The sequence below is a fragment of the Astyanax mexicanus genome, chromosome 6 (genome assembly GCF_023375975.1).
Source record: "Astyanax mexicanus isolate ESR-SI-001 chromosome 6, AstMex3_surface, whole genome shotgun sequence".
Lineage (NCBI taxonomy): Eukaryota > Metazoa > Chordata > Actinopteri > Characiformes > Acestrorhamphidae > Astyanax > Astyanax mexicanus.
In genome coordinates, this window is record NC_064413.1 from 14648188 (window position 1) to 14670043 (window position 21856).

General features: G+C 38.0%; 1 protein-coding gene across 1 annotated transcript in view; it reads right to left on the bottom strand.

The window, feature by feature from the left end:
* sbk1 (SH3 domain binding kinase 1) overlaps positions 1-19463 on the bottom strand; it is a 32270-nt gene extending 12807 nt beyond the window's left edge. Inside the window, exon 1 of the mRNA XM_007256804.4 lies at positions 18901-19463. Coding sequence (XP_007256866.3) covers positions 18901-18938 — 38 coding nt within the window. The 5' untranslated portion in view covers positions 18939-19463. The remainder of the gene's footprint in view (positions 1-18900) is intronic.
* Between the last annotated feature and the right edge of the window lie 2393 nt (positions 19464-21856).

Below are 21856 nucleotides of genomic sequence, written 5' to 3' on the forward strand. Positions count from 1 at the left end.
GACATGTAAAACTGCATCTGAGCATGTTGTGAACCAACTAAAAGCTCATGGCGAATAGTTATACATCAAAGGACAACTGGAAATGCATTGTACAGCACCTTTAAAATATATATGTTGGCAGTATGTTGATGTTGTACCAAAGAAGTACGCTAAAAGAACGTTACTCACTAGTGGAAAACTCCATAATCTTGTATTCTGCACAACATATAGATTTAGCATTGCCATCATAATGTGTGTATGTCCAGTATTCCCACATTAGGCACATTTAAATCAAATGTTTCAACATATTTATGCATTATACAAAGGACAATTTACAGTTTTCATTTTCCATGATCTAATACAAAACATATCCAATCTTGGATATACAGAGTGTATAAATAATGTAATTACATTTTTGTAATATTGTATTAAAGGGTGCTCCATGTCGTATCTTACACAATAATATCATCATATATAAAAAAAATCATATCATGATTAGGGGTGGAAATCACAGGGTATCCCATGATACGATATGAGCGTGATACATTGCCCACAATAACATTCACAGTAATTTTGTGATTTCAATATATGTCACGAAACCATTCTCTGCGATACCTCAGAGCATCTGTGTTACTGGGTTAATTACTTCTAAATATGCAAATACCAGGAATTATGGATTTATTATATTACATATTATATACATTCTTCTTCTTCTTCTTCTTATTATTATTATTATTTATAAAAAGTCTTGGCAAATTACTGTTCTTTTGTCACAGCTTAGCCCATGTCTGTCTTGTGTTTCTTCCTCATTTGGTCCCTTGTGGTCCCTCCGCCCTAGCCCCACCCTGTCATTGGTTATTTGTAACCCCACCCCCTCTTGATTGATCCTCAGGTGTTTCCAGTTTCCTGTTCCCTCCTCGTGTATATAAGCCCCTTTGTTTCAAGTCGTCCTTGTCTAGTCTTTTGTTGGTTTGTTGCTGCCTGTGGTCTTGTCAGGTTTGTTACATATATTGTTATATTGTTATATATATATAATTTGTTTTACATATTTGTTTGTTTCTACTGAATGTTATGTGTTTCAGTGTTTTGTCATATTGCCAAAAATGTTTGTAGAAATACCTTGAAATATTATTATTTTTCATAATTATATTTTAGGGCTATATCACTCGCCCCTAATTGCAAATAACATGAAAGAAAAATATATTGCTGTGTTAGTTTTTTTTGCAGTACTGTACAGCCCAATTTCACACCCTGTGGAGCTGCAATATAGAGATTTCTAATAAAACAGACAGTGATAATATACATGCACACTATACATATCCTAGGTATTTGTGCTATTAGCAATATATGCAACACAAACATAAAATTCCCTCAATCAGAGCTTTAGCCCACCAGAACCTATTTATTGTGCCAGTCCTCCTGATGTCTCCTCAGCAGGAAGGAGCAGAGCTGTATGGCAAGCCAAATGGGTCAGAATTCGCCTGGGTCTGACGGCGCTTAAAGCGTGCGTAATACTTAAAAAACGCCGTCCAAAACGCCGTTCAGGGCTTACTTTTACGCCTTGGAACAAACGCGAGGCGCCGCCAGGCGTTTAAGAGCGTGTGGCGGCGCCAGGCGCTTACATAACGCCACCACGCGTTTTCATAACGCCTCCAGGCGTTCCATATGCAAAAACGGACAGAATATACATATCCCCTCCTTCTCCAAGCAGTTCAGCCCTCTGACTCTGTCAGGGAACTATATCTCCTGTTAAAATAAAAGCCCCCAAGTGCTTCAAATGTTGTGTTATTAGATGTGCTAGATTCATGTATTTCTGGCTAAACTGGGCTTTGCAAAATTTAGTCCCTGATTAAAACATAACAAAATGTAATCAAATGTACTTATTTTTTATCAACTCTTTCATTGCTGGTCTATTTAGTAATCATGTTTAATTTGTCTGATGCCGCAAGACCTGAGCCAGCCAACACACACACACACACACACACACACACACACACTCTCTCTCTCGAAGGCATTGGGGATTTTAATAAAACGCGCAATACAGAGACCACCACAGCATACAGAATGAATGCATAAATGGAGAAATTAGGAAATCAACCGGACACACAAAATCCAGCAACACATTTAGCAGATCTGTGTAGAGATTCTATACGTTTTAGGGTCACTCTTAAAAAAATAAAAACTGTTCACTATGAGATCGTAATATTCCGAATCATTCAGTATTCAAGGTATTCCTTAATTAAATTGTTTTTGATCATGGTACATCCTTATATTATTTTTTGCTTTCTTACTTTTTAAATAAAAGCCCTTTTTGTATCGCTGCCACTCAAACGGGCAGCGTGGGTCTAAAATGAGCCACATTCATTTTCTATGCTACTTCAAGTATGGCTGTGTGGTTCTATGACATATTTTAGCAACGCATTAATTCCGTCGTTCAGAATTTAATTGACGAATTTATGAATGAGTGTTTCTTTTGCACAAATCTTCATTTTCATTCTCCTTACACAGGTTTACACACACGGGTCAGACACAACGCACATGAATTTACCATTTCACAGCTCAGCGCAGCTCCCTCAGTACTGTTTTACGATAACATTACGTTAGAAAATATTTGATGCCACTAGTGAAAGATAACTGTATTTGATTAGGATTAGGTTACCATTAGAGTGAGAATATTACCTGTCAGAAAGTTACAAGTACTTATTATTAGATGTTGACATATTCTATTTGAGTTAGCTTAATATACTGTAGTACTTTGTTAGGCCATTTAGCTACAGGGTGTGTTTATAATAATGTTCTTGGTGACAGTAACTGAAATATTTTATTAATTTAAAGAATAAACATTTTTAATAAAATAAATAGTACAGTCTAATATAGGATAATGATAACAACAATAACAATAATAATAATAATAATAATAATAATAATAATAATAATAATAATAATAATAATAATAATAATAACAATAATAAACGTTTTATGTAGAACATTCAAACAAAACATCTGTAAATCTTTTGGATTTTGTAAATAATAATAATAATAATAATAATAATAATAACACGCTTTAGCAATTGTGCCCATTTTTACGAGCAGGCGTCCTACAGCGATAATATTTTTCCTGAATCCTAAATAAAAATGCAAAACATATTTATAATGCGTGCAGAGTAGAATATTTTCGCTTTGTTTAAGTGCGCAAACTAAATTTTTCCCGCACTTTATTTACCGCGGTGGTTACAGCAAAAAAAAAAAACGGTAAAACATTTAATTCAGGGCCGGAGTGGGCCCTTTTTTCAGCCCGGGAGTTTCGTGCCCAAATCCAGCCCATTTTTTCCATATGGAGCAGGAATTTGAATAAATAAAACAGCAGCTAGATCTTACAATGCCTTTTTATTACATATAAGTACAAGTATATGTTGGTAAGTTAACAGAACACCCTTCACCTAAACACGTTTAATTCCAATTTAAATCAAATAAAGATTTAAAAGGTAATTAATTTGACTTAAAAGTAGTGCTGGGCGATATGGGAAAAATATTTTATATATATATCACAATAACGATATATATCATGATATACCACATTTATATAAATCAATTATAAATAAATTAACAAACACGAAACTGAGGGTATTTAATCTGTAATTTCAGTTCGTTTTAGTTTTTTTTCTTTTAATCACCGTTTTTATTCGTTTCAGTTAATGAGAAGTTTCGTTAACAATAAGACTTGGTTACTTAGCTATATGGTGATTATCATGCAATAGCTTTATATAAAATTAAAATAGTATTAAAAAACAGATGACATCACAGACTATTTCCTGGAGCCCGACCAGCTGAGGAAAGTGATGCGCTCATCTGCGCGTTTGAAGCTCCGCAGGTGGATTAATAGGTGCGCGGCTCGCGGGGATCTGGCGCTAATTCTATTGCTTTGGGTCTGCATGACATTCAGTCTCTCAGCCTGCCAGTCAGACTACAGTGTCAGCATATATATCAGGTGCGTTTTCGTACAGGACAAACCATTCAAACATGCGAATGAGATCTCAGCACCTGATTAAAAAAAATCACACAGTGTCTGTCTGGCTTAAAATTAGATACAGCTATTATATTATATTATAATTAATAAATAAACATTCATTTAAAAGACCAGGGAAACGTTCTGTATGCTAACAAGCTAGAAGCTAATAACAACATTTAATAAAAACAGAAAAATAGATGTAAAATAGGAAAATAACCAACTAAACTAAGCTCAAAATGCTAAAAGAAATATAATCTAACGAATTCTAAAAGATCAAAATGAAATAGTGAATCCTCAAAGCAGTAGCTTAAAGACAGAATATAAAGCTTTACCAGATTCAAAATCTTAATTCTAATAAACAAGGCATATTTCGCCCTAAATGTTTATTTCCTGAAAGGACATACAGCTAAATAGGCTAGATACTGAAAAGCAGAGATTCTAGGCTTTAAAATTAAAAAAATAATTATTCATAAACACAAAAAGATATTAACTATGACATATTTCTGGCCCGTCGGCGGGCCAGGGCGTGTTAAGAGGTTAATGATGTGTATTGGGCTCTACAAAATAAACTACGCTAAATCGACATTGCAAACGTTGCCCAATAGCTGACGATTCAAGATTATTTCCATATCTCTGTTTACCGGCTGCAGCTGAAGTCTGTCTTCTGGAAAACAAGTTTGTTAATTTTGCACATTTGGCTGCTTCTTCTTCCATCTTCTTTCTTTTTTTAATCTGGCCTTTTCGGCTCCACCTGGCCTCTTTTTACCCTCCATCACAGTCGTCTGACGCTTTGTGCTATTCTGTTGCTGCATTTAATTTGATCGCTTCAGAAAAGACCACTCGTGGACGCAACCAACTCAAACATTTGGGAGAGGAGAATTCCCTCAGATGGTTAAACCCATCTAATCTACTGCGACGTAGGGGCTGTGTTGTCAGACGAATAGAAAGTGCATACGTAATTGAATGGCAATGAATGCAAGAATAAGATTAGAGAAGTGAGGGTAAATAATTTTTTTCCGTCCAACCGGCCCAAACTCGCCCCGGCCCATCGGGAATCCTGCCGAATCTCCCGATTAGCCACTCCGGGCTTGTTTAATTAATTTATTAATTCAATATAATAATAATTATATCAATATAATAATAATAATAATAATAATAATAATAATAATAATAATAATAATAATAATAATAATATCAAATTATATTAATAATAATAATAGTAATAATAAAAGTAGGCGAAAGTGTGAGGAATAATAATGATCATAATAAAAATATGTTTTATATATATATATATGTATGTATGTATGTGTGTGTGTATGTGTGTGTGTGTGTGTGTGTGTGTGTGTGTGTGTGTGTGTGTGTGTGTGTGCAGTTTTAAAAAAATCTACAAAATATTCAGAATGCTAACTAAAATAGAATATGTCAACATAATATGTCAATATTATTATTATTATTATTATTATTATTATTATTATCATTATCCTATATTAGACTGTACTATTTATTTTATTAAAAATGTTTATTCTTTAAATTAATAAAATATTTCAGTTACTGTCACCAAGAACATTATTATAAACACACCCTGTAGCTAAATGGCCTAACAAAGTACTACAGTATATTAAGCTAACTCAAATAGAATATGTCAACATCTAATAATAAGTACTTGTAACTTTCTGACAGGTAATATTCTCACTCTAATGGTAACCTAATCCTAATCAAATACAGTTATCTTTCACTAGTGGCATCAAATATTTTCTAACGTAATGTTATCGTAAAACAGTACTGAGGGAGCTGCGCTGAGCTGTGAAATGGTAAATTCATGTGCGTTGTGTCTGACCCGTGTGTGTAAACCTGTGTAAGGAGAATGAAAATGAAGATTTGTGCAAAAGAAACACTCATTCATAAATTCGTCAATTAAATTCTGAACGACGGAATTAATGCGTTGCTAAAATATATCATAGAACCACACAGCCATACTTGAAGTAGCATAGAAAATGAATGTGGCTCATTTTAGACCCACGCTGCCCGTTTGAGTGGCAGCGATACAAAAAGGGCTTTTATTTAAAAAGTAAGAAAGCAAAAAATAATATAAGGATGTACCATGATCAAAAACAATTTAATTAAGGAATACCTTGAATACTGAATGATTCGGAATATTACGATCTCATAGTGAACAGTTTTTATTTTTTTAAGAGTGACCCTAAAACGTATAGAATCTCTACACAGATCTGCTAAATGTGTTGCTGGATTTTGTGTGTCCGGTTGATTTCCTAATTTCTCCATTTATGCATTCATTCTGTATGCTGTGGTGGTCTCTGTATTGCGCGTTTTATTAAAATCCCCAATGCCTTCGAGAGAGAGAGTGTGTGTGTGTGTGTGTGTGTGTGTGTGTGTGTGTTGGCTGGCTCAGGTCTTGCGGCATCAGACAAATTAAACATGATTACTAAATAGACCAGCAATGAAAGAGTTGATAAAAAATAAGTACATTTGATTACATTTTGTTATGTTTTAATCAGGGACTACATTTTGCAAAGCCCAGTTTAGCCAGAAATACATGAATCTAGCACATCTAATAACACAGCAGACATTTGAAGCACTTGGGGGCTTTTATTTTAACAGGAGATATAGTTCCCTGACAGAGTCAGAGGGCTGAACTGCTTGGAGAAGGAGGGGATATGTATATTCTGTCCGTTTTTGCATATGGAACGCCTGGAGGCGTTATGAAAACGCGTGGTGGCGTTATGTAAGCGCCTGGCGCCGCCACACGCTCTTAAACGCCTGGCGGCGCCTCGCGTTTGTTCCAAGGCGTAAAAGTAAGCCCTGAACGGCGTTTTGGACGGCGTTTTTTAAGTATTACGCACGCTTTAAGCGCCGTCAGACCCAGGCGAATTCTGACCCATTTGGCTTGCCATAGAGCTGGGGGAGGAGTGTCTGTCACACAGCAGCCTGCTCTAACTCTTTCAATGTACAGGTCAGTGAAGTGACACCTAACGAAATAACACACAGCCAGATGCGCCCACGCTCACCTTAAACGTACACGAGCTTATGAAATAGGAGTGCAGCAGCTGCAAGCCTAGAATCTGCCTGATTTATGAGGAATGCAATTAAATAAAGTAAATTACATCCTCTACTGCATCCTCCAGTCTAATTTTGGAGCACAGAACTGCTGGATATTTTTAACTGGGTATTTTCAGGTAGCAGGACACTCTCTACCTAGTAGATTCACTGAATCGGTTTTATCTTAGGACATGACCCTTCACTGATAATCTGTAACATAGCAATGATAATGAACAGACTAAAGACATTTAATGGCCAATTTACCATTGGATTATTGACTTGGTCAAAATAATATATACAGGGGTTGGACAATGAAACTGAAACACCTGGTTTTAGACCACAATAATTTATTGTCCCGACGGACAGTTCTGGTAGAAATAGGAGAGTTGAGGTGCACATTGAATTCTGCCGTGATTTGGGCAGCCGTGGTTTTATGTTTTTTGGATACAATCCGGGTTAGCACCCGAACATCCCTTTCAGACAGCTTCCTCTTGTGTCCACAGTTAATCCTGTTGGATGTGGTTGGTCCTTCTTGGTGGTATTCTGACATTACCCTGGATACCGTGGCTCTTGATGCATCACAAAGACTTGCTGTCTTGGTCACAGATGCGCCAGCAAAATGTGCACCAACAATTTGTCCTCTTTTGAACTCTGGTATGTTACCCATAATGTTGTGTGCATTGCAATATTTTGAGCAAAACTGTGTTCTTACCCTGCTAATTGAACCTTCACACTCTGATCTTACTGGTGCAATAATGTGCAATTAATGAAGATTGACCACCAGGCTGCTCCAACTTAGCCATGAAACCTCCCACACTAAAATGACAAGTGTATCAGTTTCATTGTCCAACCCCTGTATGTATGTATATATATATATATATATATATATATATATATATATATATATATATATATATATATATATATATATACACTGCTCAAAGAAATAAAGGGAACACTCAAATAACACAATATAACTCCAAGTAAATCAAACTTCTGTGAAATTAAACTGTCCACTTAGGAAGCAACACTGATTGACAATCAATTTCACCTGCTGTTGTGCAAATGGAATAGACAACAGGTGGAAATTATTGGCAATTAGCAAGACACACTCAATAAAGGAGTGGTTCTGCAGGTGGGGACCACAGACCACTTCTCAGAACCTATGCTGTCTGGCTGATGTTTTGGTCAGTTTTGAATGTTGGTGGTGCTTTCACTCGTGGTAGCATGAGACGGACTCTACAACCCACACAAGTGGCTCAGGTAGTGCAGCTCATCCAGGATGGCACATCAATGCGAGCTGTGGCAAGAAGGTTTGCTGTGTCTGTCAGCGTAGTGTCCAGAGGCTGGAGGCGCTACCAGGGGACAGGCCAGTACACCAGGAGACGTGGAGGAGGCCGTAGGAGGGCAACAACCCAGCAGCAGGACCGCTACCTCCGCCTTTGTGCAAGAAGGAACAGGAGGAGCACTGCCAGAGCCCTGCAAAATGACCTCCAGCAGGCCACAAATGTGCATGTGTCTGCACAAACGGTTAGAAACCGACTCCATGAGGATGGTATGAGGGCCCGACGTCCACAGATGGGGGTTGTGCTCACAGCCCAACACCGTGCAGGACGCTTGGCATTTGCCAGAGAACACCAGGATTGGCAAATTCGCCACTGGCGCCTTGTGCTCTTCACAGATGAAAGCAGGTTCACACTGAGCACATGACAGACGTGACAGAGTCTGGAGACGCCGTGGAGAGCGGTCTGCTGCCTGCAACATCCTTCAGCATGACCGGTTTGGCAGTGGGTCAGTAATGGTGTGGGGTGGCATTTCTTTGGAGGGCCGCACAGCCCTCCATGTGCTCACCAGAGGTAGCCTGACTGCCATTAGGTACCGAGATGAGATCCTCAGACCCCTTGTGAGACCATATGCTGGTGCGGTTGGCCCTGGGTTCCTCCTAATGCAGGACAATGCTAGACCTCATGTGGCTGGAGTGTGTCAGCAGTTCCTGCAAGATGAAGGCATTGAAGCTATGGACTGGCCCGCCCGTTCCCCAGACCTGAATCCGATTGAGCACATCTGGGACATCATGTCTCGCTCCATCCACCAACGTCACGTTGCACCACAGACTGTCCAGGAGTTGGCGGATGCTTTAGTCCAGGTCTGGGAGGAGATCCCTCAGGAGACCATCCGCCACCTCATCAGGAGCATGCCCAGGCGTTGTAGGGAGGTCATACAGGCACGTGGAGGCCACACACAATACTGAGCCTCATTTTGACTTGTTTTAAGGACATTACATTAAAGTTGGATCAGCCTGTAGTGTGTTTTTTCACTTTAATTTTGTGTGTGGCTCCAAATCCAGGCCTCCATTGGTTAATAAATTTGATTTCCATTGATGATTTTTGTGTGATTTTGTTGTCAGCACATTCAACTTTGTACAGAACAAAGTATTCAATGAGAATATTTCATTCATTCAGATCTAGGATGTGTTATTTGAGTGTTCCCTTTATTTTTTTGAGCAGTGTATATATATATATATATATATATATATATATATATATAAATTAACCACTTCTAAATTCTAAATGTAAATTCTAGTTCTAAATCAGTTTCTCTGATTTTGCTATTTATAGGTACATGTTATTCTATAAACTACGAACATTTCTCCCAAATTTCAAATAAAAATATTGTCATTTAGGGCATTTATTTGCAGAAAATGGCTGAAATTCCAAAAAAAGATGCAGAGCTTTCAGTCAAAGAAAACAAGTTCATATTCATAACGATTTAAGAGTTCAGAAATTAATATTTGGTGGAATAACCCTGGTTTTAAATCACAGTTTTCATGCACCTTGGCATGTTCTCCTCCACCAGTCTTACACACTGCTTTTGGATAACTTTACACCACACCTGCACAAATTCAAGCAGTTCATCTTGGTTTGATGGCTATATTTTATAAACAGCAAATAAAATAAAACTACAGAAAAAGAACTAAATTATTATTTTTTCCTCAGTTTACATGGCCAATTACACAATCCAACTTATTAGGACTCCCCTATCACTCTTGATGGCCCAACACCAGGAGGGTGAAGACATGCCTCCTCCGATACATGTGAAGTATGTGAAGACCACTCGAAGCACTAGAACTGAATTTTTAATGAAACTGGTAATGTAATAAAGTCTAAGTGATATATGTGATATTGCATGAAGCTTCATCAGATTAAAATCCACTTAAACCTCCTAGGACGTGGCGTCACATTTTGGGTTGTCTAGACCACAACACAAACTTTTCCTCTGCAAGGGGCATTATACTGTCACTTAGTGGTGGCAGAAGAGTTTAACACATTACAGTTTCGATTTTGTTCAGAAATTTAAACAACCCGTAAATACAGTAAACGTTTATGTTTTTTACTTTATGTCTTCATGTTGACATTTCTCAAAGGGGCACAATTGTTGTTTCTACTTTTGTTTTGCACTCACCCAAAAAATATAGAGTTCAGGCACAAAATAAATGGTTTGCACATCATCAATAATTACAACTTCAATTAAAATCTAAAACTAAAGTACTCATATGTGGACATAATTTTTCTCAGAAACTACATCATGTAAAAAGATGATTATTTGTTTTTACACTAATCAGGTGCCAATTAGCACAAATAGCAAAGAGAGAAAATTAAAAATGCATGCCATGCAAGAGTTCGGGTCTAAGGGGTTAATTACCAATCAACCAAAATCATCTGATTAACCACAGCCCAAAAAGATACACAGATCAGTTAAAAAAAAAGAAATATATATATATATATATATATATATATATATACACACTGCTCAAAAAAATAAAGGGAACACTCAAATAACACATCCTAGATCTGAATGAATGAAATATTCTCATTGAATACTTTGTTCTGTACAAAGTTGAATGTGCTGACAACAAAATCACACAAAAATCATTTAATGGAAATCAAATTTATTAACCAATGGAGGCCTGGATTTGGAGCCACACACAAAATTAAAGTGAAAAAACACACTACAGGCTGATCCAACTTTAATGTAATGTCCTTAAAACAAGTCAAAATGAGGCTCAGTATTGTGTGTGGCCTCCACGTGCCTGTATGACCTCCCTACAACGCCTGGGCATGCTCCTGATGAGGTGGCGGATGGTCTCCTGAGGGATCTCCTCCCAGACCTGGATGGAGGAGACATGATGTCCCAGATGTGCTCAATCGGATTCAGGTCTGGGGAACGGGCGGGCTAGTCCATAGCTTCAATGCCTTCCTCTTGCAGGAACTGCTGACACACTCCAGCCACATGAGGTCTAGCATTGTCCTGCATTAGGAGGAACCCAGGGCCAACCGCACCAGCATATGGTCTCACAAGGGGTCTGAGGATCTCATCTCAGTACCTAATGGCAGTCAGGCTACCTCTGGTGAGCACATGGAGGGCTGTGCGGCCCTCCAAAGAAATGCCACCTCACACCATTACTTACCCACTGCCAAACCGGTCATGCTGAAGGATGTCGCAGGCAGCAGACCGCTCTCCACGGCGTCTCCAGACTCTGTCACGTCTGTCATGTGCTCAGTGTGAACCTGCTTTCATCTGTGAAGAGCACAAGGCGCCAGTGGCGAATTTGCCAATCCTGGTGTTCTCTGGCAAATGCCAAGCGCCCTGCACGGTGTTGGGCTGTGAGCACAACCCCCATCTGTGGACGTCGGGCCCTCATACCATCCTCATGGAGTCGGTTTCTAACCGTTTGTGCAGACACATGCACATTTGTGGCCTGCTGGAGGTCATTTTGCAGGGCTCTGGCAGTGCTCCTCCTGTTCCTTCTTGCACAAAGGCGGAGGTAGCGGTCCTGCTGCTGGGTTGTTGCCCTCCTACGGCCTCCTCCACGTCTCCTGGTGTACTGGCCTGTCTCCTGGTAGCGCCTCCAGCCTCTGGACACTACGCTGACAGACACAGCAAACCTTCTTGCCACAGCTCGCATTGATGTGCCATCCTGAAAGAGCTGCACTACCTGAGCCACTTGTGTGGGTTGTAGAGTCCGTCTCATGCTACCACGAGTGTGAAAGCACCACCAACATTCAAAACTGACCAAAACATCAGCCAGACAGCATAGGTTCTGAGAAGTGGTCTGTGGTCCCCACCTGCAGAACCACTCCTTTATTGAGTGTGTCTTGCTAATTGCCAATAATTTTCACCTGTTGTCTATTCCATTTGCACAACAGCAGGTGAAATTGATTGTCAATCAGTGTTGCTTCCTAAGTGGACAGTTTAATTTCACAGAAGTTTGATTTACTTGGAGTTATATTGTGTTATTTGAGTGTTCCCTTTATTTTTTTGAGCAGTGTATATTACTGCACATTAAATAGCTTAAATTGTTTCCACAGATCAGGGGAAATTAGGGAACAGGATATTTAATTTAAAAAACAGATTTGATCTTTGGGGTTTTATAGATAATACAGTCACAAACAGTATTCACACATTAATGACAACAGCACATTCTGTAAATAAATGAAAAGTAATGTATAATGATTTATTTATAATGATATGATGTAATATGCAATAGATGATTACTGCACCATATTTCAGCATAGATGTTTGTTTTGGCACAGTGTACGGTCCACCAAAAATAAGTGTTTCCTTCCTTGTGTCTCATTTTTGCAGGTTTATTCTGCCGAAGTTTCAAATAATGCCAAACTGTACTACTTTGATTGTCGAGCAAACTTACCAAACTCATTTAAAACTAAAAGTTTAGAGTTATTACTTTGTTCACTTATCCTTGAGAAAAGCAGTTGTTCTTTTCTTGCACACAGTCTAATTATAATGCAGTGTTTTAGAATTTCATGGTGCTCTGTTAATTTAGTTTTCCTCCAAACCTTTTCAGCCTTACGGCAGTTCCCTTTGAGTTGCTGCAGCTGCTTGCTTTTCCGCTGTTTTTTTCTCAAGCAGAGACTTTCTTTGTTGGTGCAACACAGACTTAAATTAATGTCATTACTGAGTGAAGAACATTCAGACAGAAGATGAAGGTGAGTGCTTTACTAGATGAAACTGACTTTTGACACATCACTGTTAATGTAAAAAACAGTTACTCAGTACATAAAATAAAAAACAATGTGCATGACACCTTTTACACATAAAGTACAGCTACATATACACAGTCACAGCAAACAACAATGGGATAGAAACAAATATCATGTCTTTTAACTTTGGTCTATGGACATTCCTCTTGCAAGTTAAAGAACGCTGCACTCAGAAATGTCCTACTCATCTGACACCAACTATCAAGCCTCGTTTAAACGTATAATTCATGTGGCCTTGCCATGAGAATGTTGGCCAGTGTTCAACCTTACTCACAAGATAACACCTCATAATGTATACATGCGTGGGCATTTCCAATTATCCCCAGTGGAAACATTTAGTGATCATTTTTAGGAGTGCTATTGCTACCACCAAGTTAGTTACCTAAGCTAACATTACTACCCTAGACCTGTGGCATAAGCTTGTATCTTACTAAGTTTATCTTATTAAGTTTGTGATGATGTAGTTATTGATACCAAGCATGTTTATTGGTAATAAATACACTGAATGATTTATTTTTATTTATTTATCAGTTAAACAGGAGGTCATCTTTCGCTTGTTTAACTGTTAGCTACTACAATTACAGACATTTTGACCAGAGTTACTTAAACTTTTTAAATGCTGATGTACAGTCAGGTAAGTGGAGCATCTAAGGTCGCGAGTAATCAGATTCTAACATGGACCATTAGGGTATCTACACACACAAAAACACAAGAACTGCCAAAACAGCTTTGTGTTTTTACTCCCGCTGTTTCACTTTCTTCTTTGCTTTGTTCTCTTTGTGCTTGACGAGATCCACAATACTCAGCTTACTGAGATGGAAATCTCATAAATATTACAGCAGTGTGCATGCAGTACACAGACGCAGAGGTTTGTTCCCAAAAAACTATGATTGAAATGCCTCGAGGGTAAGACTGCTAGCTTGAAATTGGCATTGAGCTGACTGACAGCCGTACTGTAAACTGCAGACAGTGAACTTGGAGGCTGCCAATCAATTTGGACAGTTTAAATATCAAAGAACGTGCTTTCCACAGCTATGATCATATGTGTTTCAGATTTTTAGTTTAATGTGCGGTTCATATCAGTATCAGTCGAGATACATTACATATCAAAATGTTTGTGTGGGTTTTCTTAAGTTGCACCCATTATTAAGTTGCACAAATGCTCCCATATAAACATCAAACTATTGGCACCAAGCCTAATAAATAAATATATCTACTATACTGAAATAGACTTTCTTTCTCTCCAATCAGGTATACTTACAGTATCAAAAGAAGGGACCAGAGGTCCTGATGGGATTTAAGCACTTATTGATTCCTTATTCTAAATTATAAATAGGTTTAATGAAAATAGCACACTGCTCCTATATAACCATATTTGGCAACTAGGTGCCAAGTGCTAAGTTCAGCATTAGCCGTTTTACAGGTTCAGAGTATTTATTTAGGTTAACTAAGTTAAGTAAAGCTACGTTAAGTAAACAAATCTGTAATTCTTAACAAAAAACAAATTCTTTCAAAGGCAAACGAGTGCTGGATGTTAATCTACACAGATTTCTCTTCTAAAAACTGTTTATTTGGGTGAGTAAGGCGCTTCCGTTTATTTACAGTAAACTTAGATTCCCAAATTTCTCCAGCACTACAGCTGGAGCCTTAGCATGAGCAGCTAAGAGCTAGCGCTAGCGTTAGCAGCTAATGCCACCCAACAGCTCTACACTTAGAAACCCTGACTGTTCTCATAAGACAAGGAGATATTAGCTAGCGGTTCGTCCCACATAGTTTAACACAGTAAACACACAGGCTACAGGCCGATAATACTCACCTCTGAACGGCTAGCCGGGGTTAGCTTTAGAGACCGACCGATATGGGTTTTTCTAAGGCCGATGCCGATACCGATCATTAGTGGTCAGAGTCAGCCGATGGCCGATGTGACCTGCCGATTTTTAGGGCCGATATGCTATCGTATTATATTTATTTGGCATGCTTAAAATCATACTAGTAAGAGGAGGCACAACAGTTGTAAACTTCACACAATTTATTGAAAATAAGGTTAGCATTTTATAGTGACTTTAATGTTACTATATCACTATATGTTAATAAAAAAAATATTAATTTTATTTAGATTGTATTATCCATAACATTTTATTTTATTCATTATATAACATATGTTCTATATACACTATATATTCATGTTTATAGTAGAAGTATTATGTTGGCTATTATATAAAATTTACTGTAGGGGCCTACTAATTAACAAATGTATGACTTGTTGCAGTCTGTTAGTCTATTAATTATTCATTTTAATATATTTAACAGAGTGCAAGAAGACTTCCATAATGTGACAACTTTAGATAGTTACTCCAAAACGGCAAAGCTCATTTCTTCTTCAACTCCATGCAGTTGAAAACGAATGGACATGGGAGGACAATGTTATAAAATGTTCACATTAGGGCTGCAGCTATTATTTTACAAAAATGGGTGACGTTTAAATTAAGAATAAAATTATAAATAATGCAAAAACAGACAGGTGCTGTAATTTAAATATAGCTTTATCTGTTTTTTTTTTCTTCTTCAAATGAGCTCCTTAGCCAGAGAAACGCGTCTCATCAGCTGTACTGGAGGTTCGGTGCGTGAGCGGAAAATGAGTTGAGAAAGCTGAAGAGCGCGGACTTTATAGGTTCAGGATAAAATGAGCTTTTATCAGAAAAGTCTGGAGGGGGTTCTAAAGTAGAACCCGACAAAACAGAAAATTCTGCTCATCGTTTCATTTAATATCTAACAGCGCAAACCGCTTTAAACGGGTGAGTTTTACAGCAGAACAGCAGGAGGCGGCATGATTTAATGTCTGTTTGTAGTGAAGGAAAAAGAGATGTTTTATTTTAACTCCATTATTTTAGAAATTATTTGTTTTATTAATTCGTTTACAATAAAGCTTATTTATATATAAGGAGAAGTACAGTCCTCTAATAATCCTGACTAACCAGTAATTATTATTTCAGCGCAGCTGATGCTGTGAATATCCTTAAACAGTTTTAGTCCTGCCCTTTTTCATTTCGTCTAAAAATAATTTAAATACTGAAAATATCAAGTGTTAATTTGATTTTATTTACTTAGATTTTCGTTTCTGAAGAAGAGACGTCAGTTATTTTATACTAGAGCTTATAGATAGGGCTTGCCTTGCATAGTCAGGGCGCATTCCAAATGCACTCCTACCATCAACACTAAGCATAGTTTCGTTTGGAGAGAAATGCTACAACACCGATGCAGTTGAAATTCTATTCTTTTTCAGTAAATGAAGCAACATCACAGATTACTAATCATGAGAGAAAATATAGTAAAAATGGATGCCTTACCCGTTGAAAGTCTTGCTCACTCTTGAAACCTTGCGCTGCGTTCCAAGTAGCTGCCCGCAGATGTGCCGGATTAAAATCGGCGCGGCCAAATAAGAAAATCGGCCGATGCCGATTGATAAAAAAATAACAAAAATCGGCCGATTAAATCGGCTGGCCGATCGATCGGTCGGCCTCTAGTCTGGACTGGCAGTTCTGCACCAGCTGCTTTAAAACATGCTTTAAAATATGTGTCTGTTTCTAAGAAACTGCAATAATTGAACAATCAGAACAGCAGAACTAGAAAAAACGGGGACATTTTCATGAACAGGATCTGACGATCAAAGAATTTGCTTTTCACAGCTATGATCATATGTGTTCTAAACATGTATTTTAATGTGTGATTCATATCAGTATCAGTCTAAATACAGTAAATGTCAAAATGTTTGTAGACTGGTCTCATTCATGTAGCTTGCCATCAGCTGGCCTTGCTCTCTCTGGGTGGTTAGATTGTGCTCTCTCTCCCCTTATTACTCCAAAGGTTGATGTCGCTGAGCAAAAGGCGTCTGTGAGCTGATGTATCGGAACCGAGTCAATGTGCAACCATGGGTGTACTGTATCAATCACCACACTATTCTGTGATTAATATATTAATATAGTTTGCTGGTAATGCTGGTATTTTCCTATATGTTTGGGAGGGGGAATAATAATAGTGTAGTGTGGTTCAGGCCTGGTAGATAAGATTCTTTTGTACTGTATTATAAAAACTCAGGGTAGAGAGAGAGTCTTCAGCATCGGAACGCTGTGTTGACAATCTGGAGGTAAATGAAGTGTGGATCAAAGTAGCGAATGGTTCGATACTTAGCTTGCTGGATTATCGTCCTTACTAAGCAGCCACGCTGATAAACAACGCGACATGTGTTCCTGTATAGCTTTAATGTCTTTTAAATTCAAATTCAATTTACAATGGAAAACAAATCATAAAAAGGAAGAAAAAACATTAAATGAGAAGAAGTGTGTCCAAACTTTTGACTGATACAAAATAACACAATCCAGGACAAAATGTTCCAAATGAAACTAAAACAGCAACCTGTTACTAAATGACTGTCTGGAAGAAGTGTGCTGTTTCTAAACTGGGTTCTGCCCAAACTATTTTTGCCTAAACTGACACCAGTGATATAAGTCAACACAGTTTTTACTAGTACGTACTTTCACTGTTAATTAAACACTAACAGTGTCGATTTAACACTAGCAAATTTACCCTGTAGAAACTCAGATGTTTTCAGGAAATTTATACTAGTAATTAAGTCAGATTACCAGATCAATAAATACATTGTGACTAGACTTATTTTCAAAACACAGATCCTTAAATAAAATAAGGTCATTTTGACAGATGTTAAGTAATTTGCTTCCATTGAGTCACACAGATGTTCACTGTTTGTTGCAGATCCACTGTAATTGTAAAGACTCCAGTTTTAAATATCAATAACATTACTATTAAAACATGCCAAAACATAAATTATAGATATACTAGTCTAAATAAGGCTACATTAAAGATATCTTATATGAGCATGTGTAGTAGTCAGAGTTCATTTAAAACTCATCTCTCTGGTGTCACTAAACCATATCAAATTTCAGACCACCTTTAGACAGCCTGTAAATGTTTTAGTTGAGTTTTTTCTTTATCATTTTCTTTATTTTATTTTCTGTTTTACTTTTTGGCCTTTTTACCTTTTTATTTATTTTGTTTATTTTCAGTCATTTTATTTATTTTATGTCCTGTTGTACCTTTTTTATTTGATCTTTACCATTTACTTTCTTCATAATTTTACTACCAATTAATTTTTGTCTTCTACATATTTTTTTGTTATTTAAATTATTTAGCTCTTTGACTGATTTTTAGCCAGTCCACATATCCTTTTAGTCAAAATTATTTTATTTCTTCTTAATTAAATCAGTTATACATATTTTTATGTTTTTAATGCTTTCACAATTTAAATTGTATTGTTTTGTTTATGAAGTTTCTTAATTTTTAGCTCAACCTGATTAAAAACTTGATTTTCATTTTTATTTCTTTTTTTCAGTCTGTTTAAGTTGTAAATGCTCGGCTGCAGTGAAAAAAGGGGGGAATCTCAGTGTATTTCCAAGGGAAAATAAAGGTAGGTTGATTGATTGATTGATTAATTGATTTTAGTCTAAAATGCTTTTCCATACTACTACACTATAGTTTTATTAAAGAAGACTGATTGAATTCTGCTGTGTAAGTTGTTTAATCTCAGTGGAAGGCTGGCTGTGGTGAGAGCTGAGTGGAGCTGAGCTGTGTTATAAAGTCAGAAGTACAGCTGCAGCCCATAAACACTCTGAACTCTGATAAACCTCTGATACACTGGACCTGATGGTGTTGAACGGACAGACAGACCGAGAGACAGACAGACAGGGTGAAAAGAAGAGGGGTGGGGGGTTAAGTTACCTGCCGGTGCCCTGCCTCTCACCACCATGTTCCTGCATCCGGACCCCCGCGTCTCCTCGGCGGTTCAGCGGCCGGTCAGTGCTCGGGGTTCTGCCGCGGCTCAGCGAAACTTCTGCCCGGTACCGCGCCGGTCCGAACCGCGCTGCCGACCCATGGAGACAAAATACCGTAAATAATATCCCTCACCGAGGACTGTAACTACAGCAGACCCGGAGCGCGCGGCTCTCCGCTGACCCGCCTCCCTCCTCTCACCAGTACTCAGCACCAAAACACCAGCAGCACCAAAAACACAGCCCATAAAAAACACCAAAACAGCAGCGCCGCCTTCCCGCTCTTTACTGCCGCTGCTGTTTATCTGCGTCGCTCCGGCGCTCCAGTCTCTGTGTTTTGTTCCGCTGCTGCTGCTGCTTTTGAGCCTCGGTCCTTGTGCTCGCGCGTGTAAATGTGCCGTGTGTGTGTGTGTGTGTGTGTGTGTAGCGTGTGTGTGTGTGTGTGTGTGTTGTGTGTGACCTACTTCAGCGCTCCTTCAGGGACGGTGTGGTAACCATTGGCCAGTATTTGGGCTAATAATAATAATATTAGTAGTCAGAATCAGCTCGCCCCTCACAGTTTAACAGTGAACGTGGCTCTTCCCCACCCGGAAATTTTCCTTCATTTTAGCAAGAACAACAAATGCTGTAAATAAAACAATAGAAATCACAGCATTTCTACAGTAAACAGGATTTTACACAGGTTTAAGGGACATGGTCTAGCTGAGTGCTGATTGGCTGGTTCACTGGCAAGGACACTGAGGTCTGTTCTGTACCTGAAAGAGTGTCTGAGATACACAGAAGTGCAGTTTTTACAGGCTAATAAAATATAACAGCTCTGCCAATGTGACATCATGTAAAAAAAATAATAATACATTATTAAGGCATAGGAAAGAGATAGTTAGGCCATGGGCATTACTTATTAAGGTGTGGGAATGAGATAATTAAGTCTTGTCCCAACGCTTTAATAAGTCATCGCCACTACTTAATTATCTCGTTCCCAGGCCTTAACAAGTCGTCCCCACAATTTAATTTTTTTGTTCCAACGCCTTAATTAATCATCCTCTCGACTCAATTTTTGTGTCCTCACCCCTTAATCAGTCATCCCCAATACCTGATTATCTCATTTCCACACCTTAATAAGTTGTCCCCACAACTTAATTATTGTGTTCCCACACTTTAATAAGTCATCCCCACAACGTTATTATCTCATTCCCATGCATTAATCAGTCGTCGCCACTACTTAATTATCTCATTCCCATGCCTTAATAAGTTGTCCCCACTACTTAATGATCTCATTCCCGTGCCTTAATTAGTTATACCCACTACTTAATTATCTCATTCCCACGCCTTAATTAGTTATCTCCAGTACTTAATTCTCATTCCCACGCCTTAGTAAGTTGTCCCCCGACTTAATTATGTTGTTCCCAAGCCTTTATAAGTCGTCCCCATGACTTAATTATCTTGTTCCCATGCTGTAATTAGTCGTCCCTATGGCTTAATTATCTAATTCCCATGCATTAATCAGTCATTGCCACTACTTAATTATCTTGTTCCCACGCCTTAAAAAGTCACTACTGTGTGGTGTTTTGTGTAAAAACGGGCAGAGCTGACTGCACAAATTTTAATTTTCCCTAAACGCTTGATAGATTTATTGAGACAAGCAGTAATATATATAAATACAGATAGATATATAAGTACAGACAGACAGACAGATAAAGAGATAGATCTGAAGAAGCTTGCCACACAAGTCATTTCTGGGTAAAATTTACATGAGAATTTTCTAGAGAAGATGATGACCTCACTGACTTGGACTTGGGTTTTAAGATTTTACATGCAGTTTTGGAAAGTAAAATTTATTCCCACTGTTAAATAAATGCTGGTGCTGTTTCACTGTAAAAGCGGGACGTTTTAGACGTGAAGACATTAGGACTCTTTCCTTAAAACTTGCCTGTACTTACTTGAGTTTTACTGAAAAAGACAGACATAGTAGACCCTCTCTTACTATGACCACCACATCCCTGTGCACCCACACCCCTGGACTTTAAAACGTGAGAAGTGTATGTGCTTTTTTTAACGCCTTAACCTAAGTAAATAACATTTTAAAAACATAATTATAAAATGTTCTAATGTTATGTTATGTACATGTACAGTTCATATGTGCCCAGTGTTGTGGGTAACTGAAGGACACGTCAGATGCTTCCTCTAAATCACTCATAAATCACCCATTTCTCAGCTGTATATGAAAGGTCCTTCAGTTTGAAACAGCCTTCTATGATGTAGAAAATATGAACAGAGAAATGCAGCCTACCTTAGTTACACACTATGTGAATTTTACTGTTTACTAATGCTAGCTGTAATTATAAAATTACTGCTGTCACTTCAGCCAAAATGCTGCATAAGTGGTTTCCAAGTGAGGCACAATGCAGGACAGCCAATCAGAACTGAGCTCATTCAGTTTTACATGCATCTTTATAGGAACAGTAAGTGAAACAGTCTGTTCATAACACCAGGAAAAGGAGAATGACATTTGTGGGACCACACAAAATTAGTAAGTGGAGATATTTTTACCAATAAAAATGTAAGATATGGTCCCTCAGAAGTTACACTACTGGGCAACTATCTAGAAATAATAAGCTTTATTGCTTGGCATGCAAATGGTGTAAGTTAATATAAAAAATGGCATTTTATGATGTTACAAAAACCTTTTTTCACTTTAGCCAAAGAAGTGTTGAGTTTTGTGTTGAAAATCAGTCTGCCCCCATTGGCATTGGACTGTGTGTAATGTAGGTCATTGTCTTAAATGAGGTCAGCACCCCTGACTCTGTTATTGTTGGTACGCTTTATAAACAATGGACCACTGTGCCCCCTCAGCTCCTGTGCTGAAAGGTGGTAGGTATACCACAGAAGCTCCACAGTTCTGCATT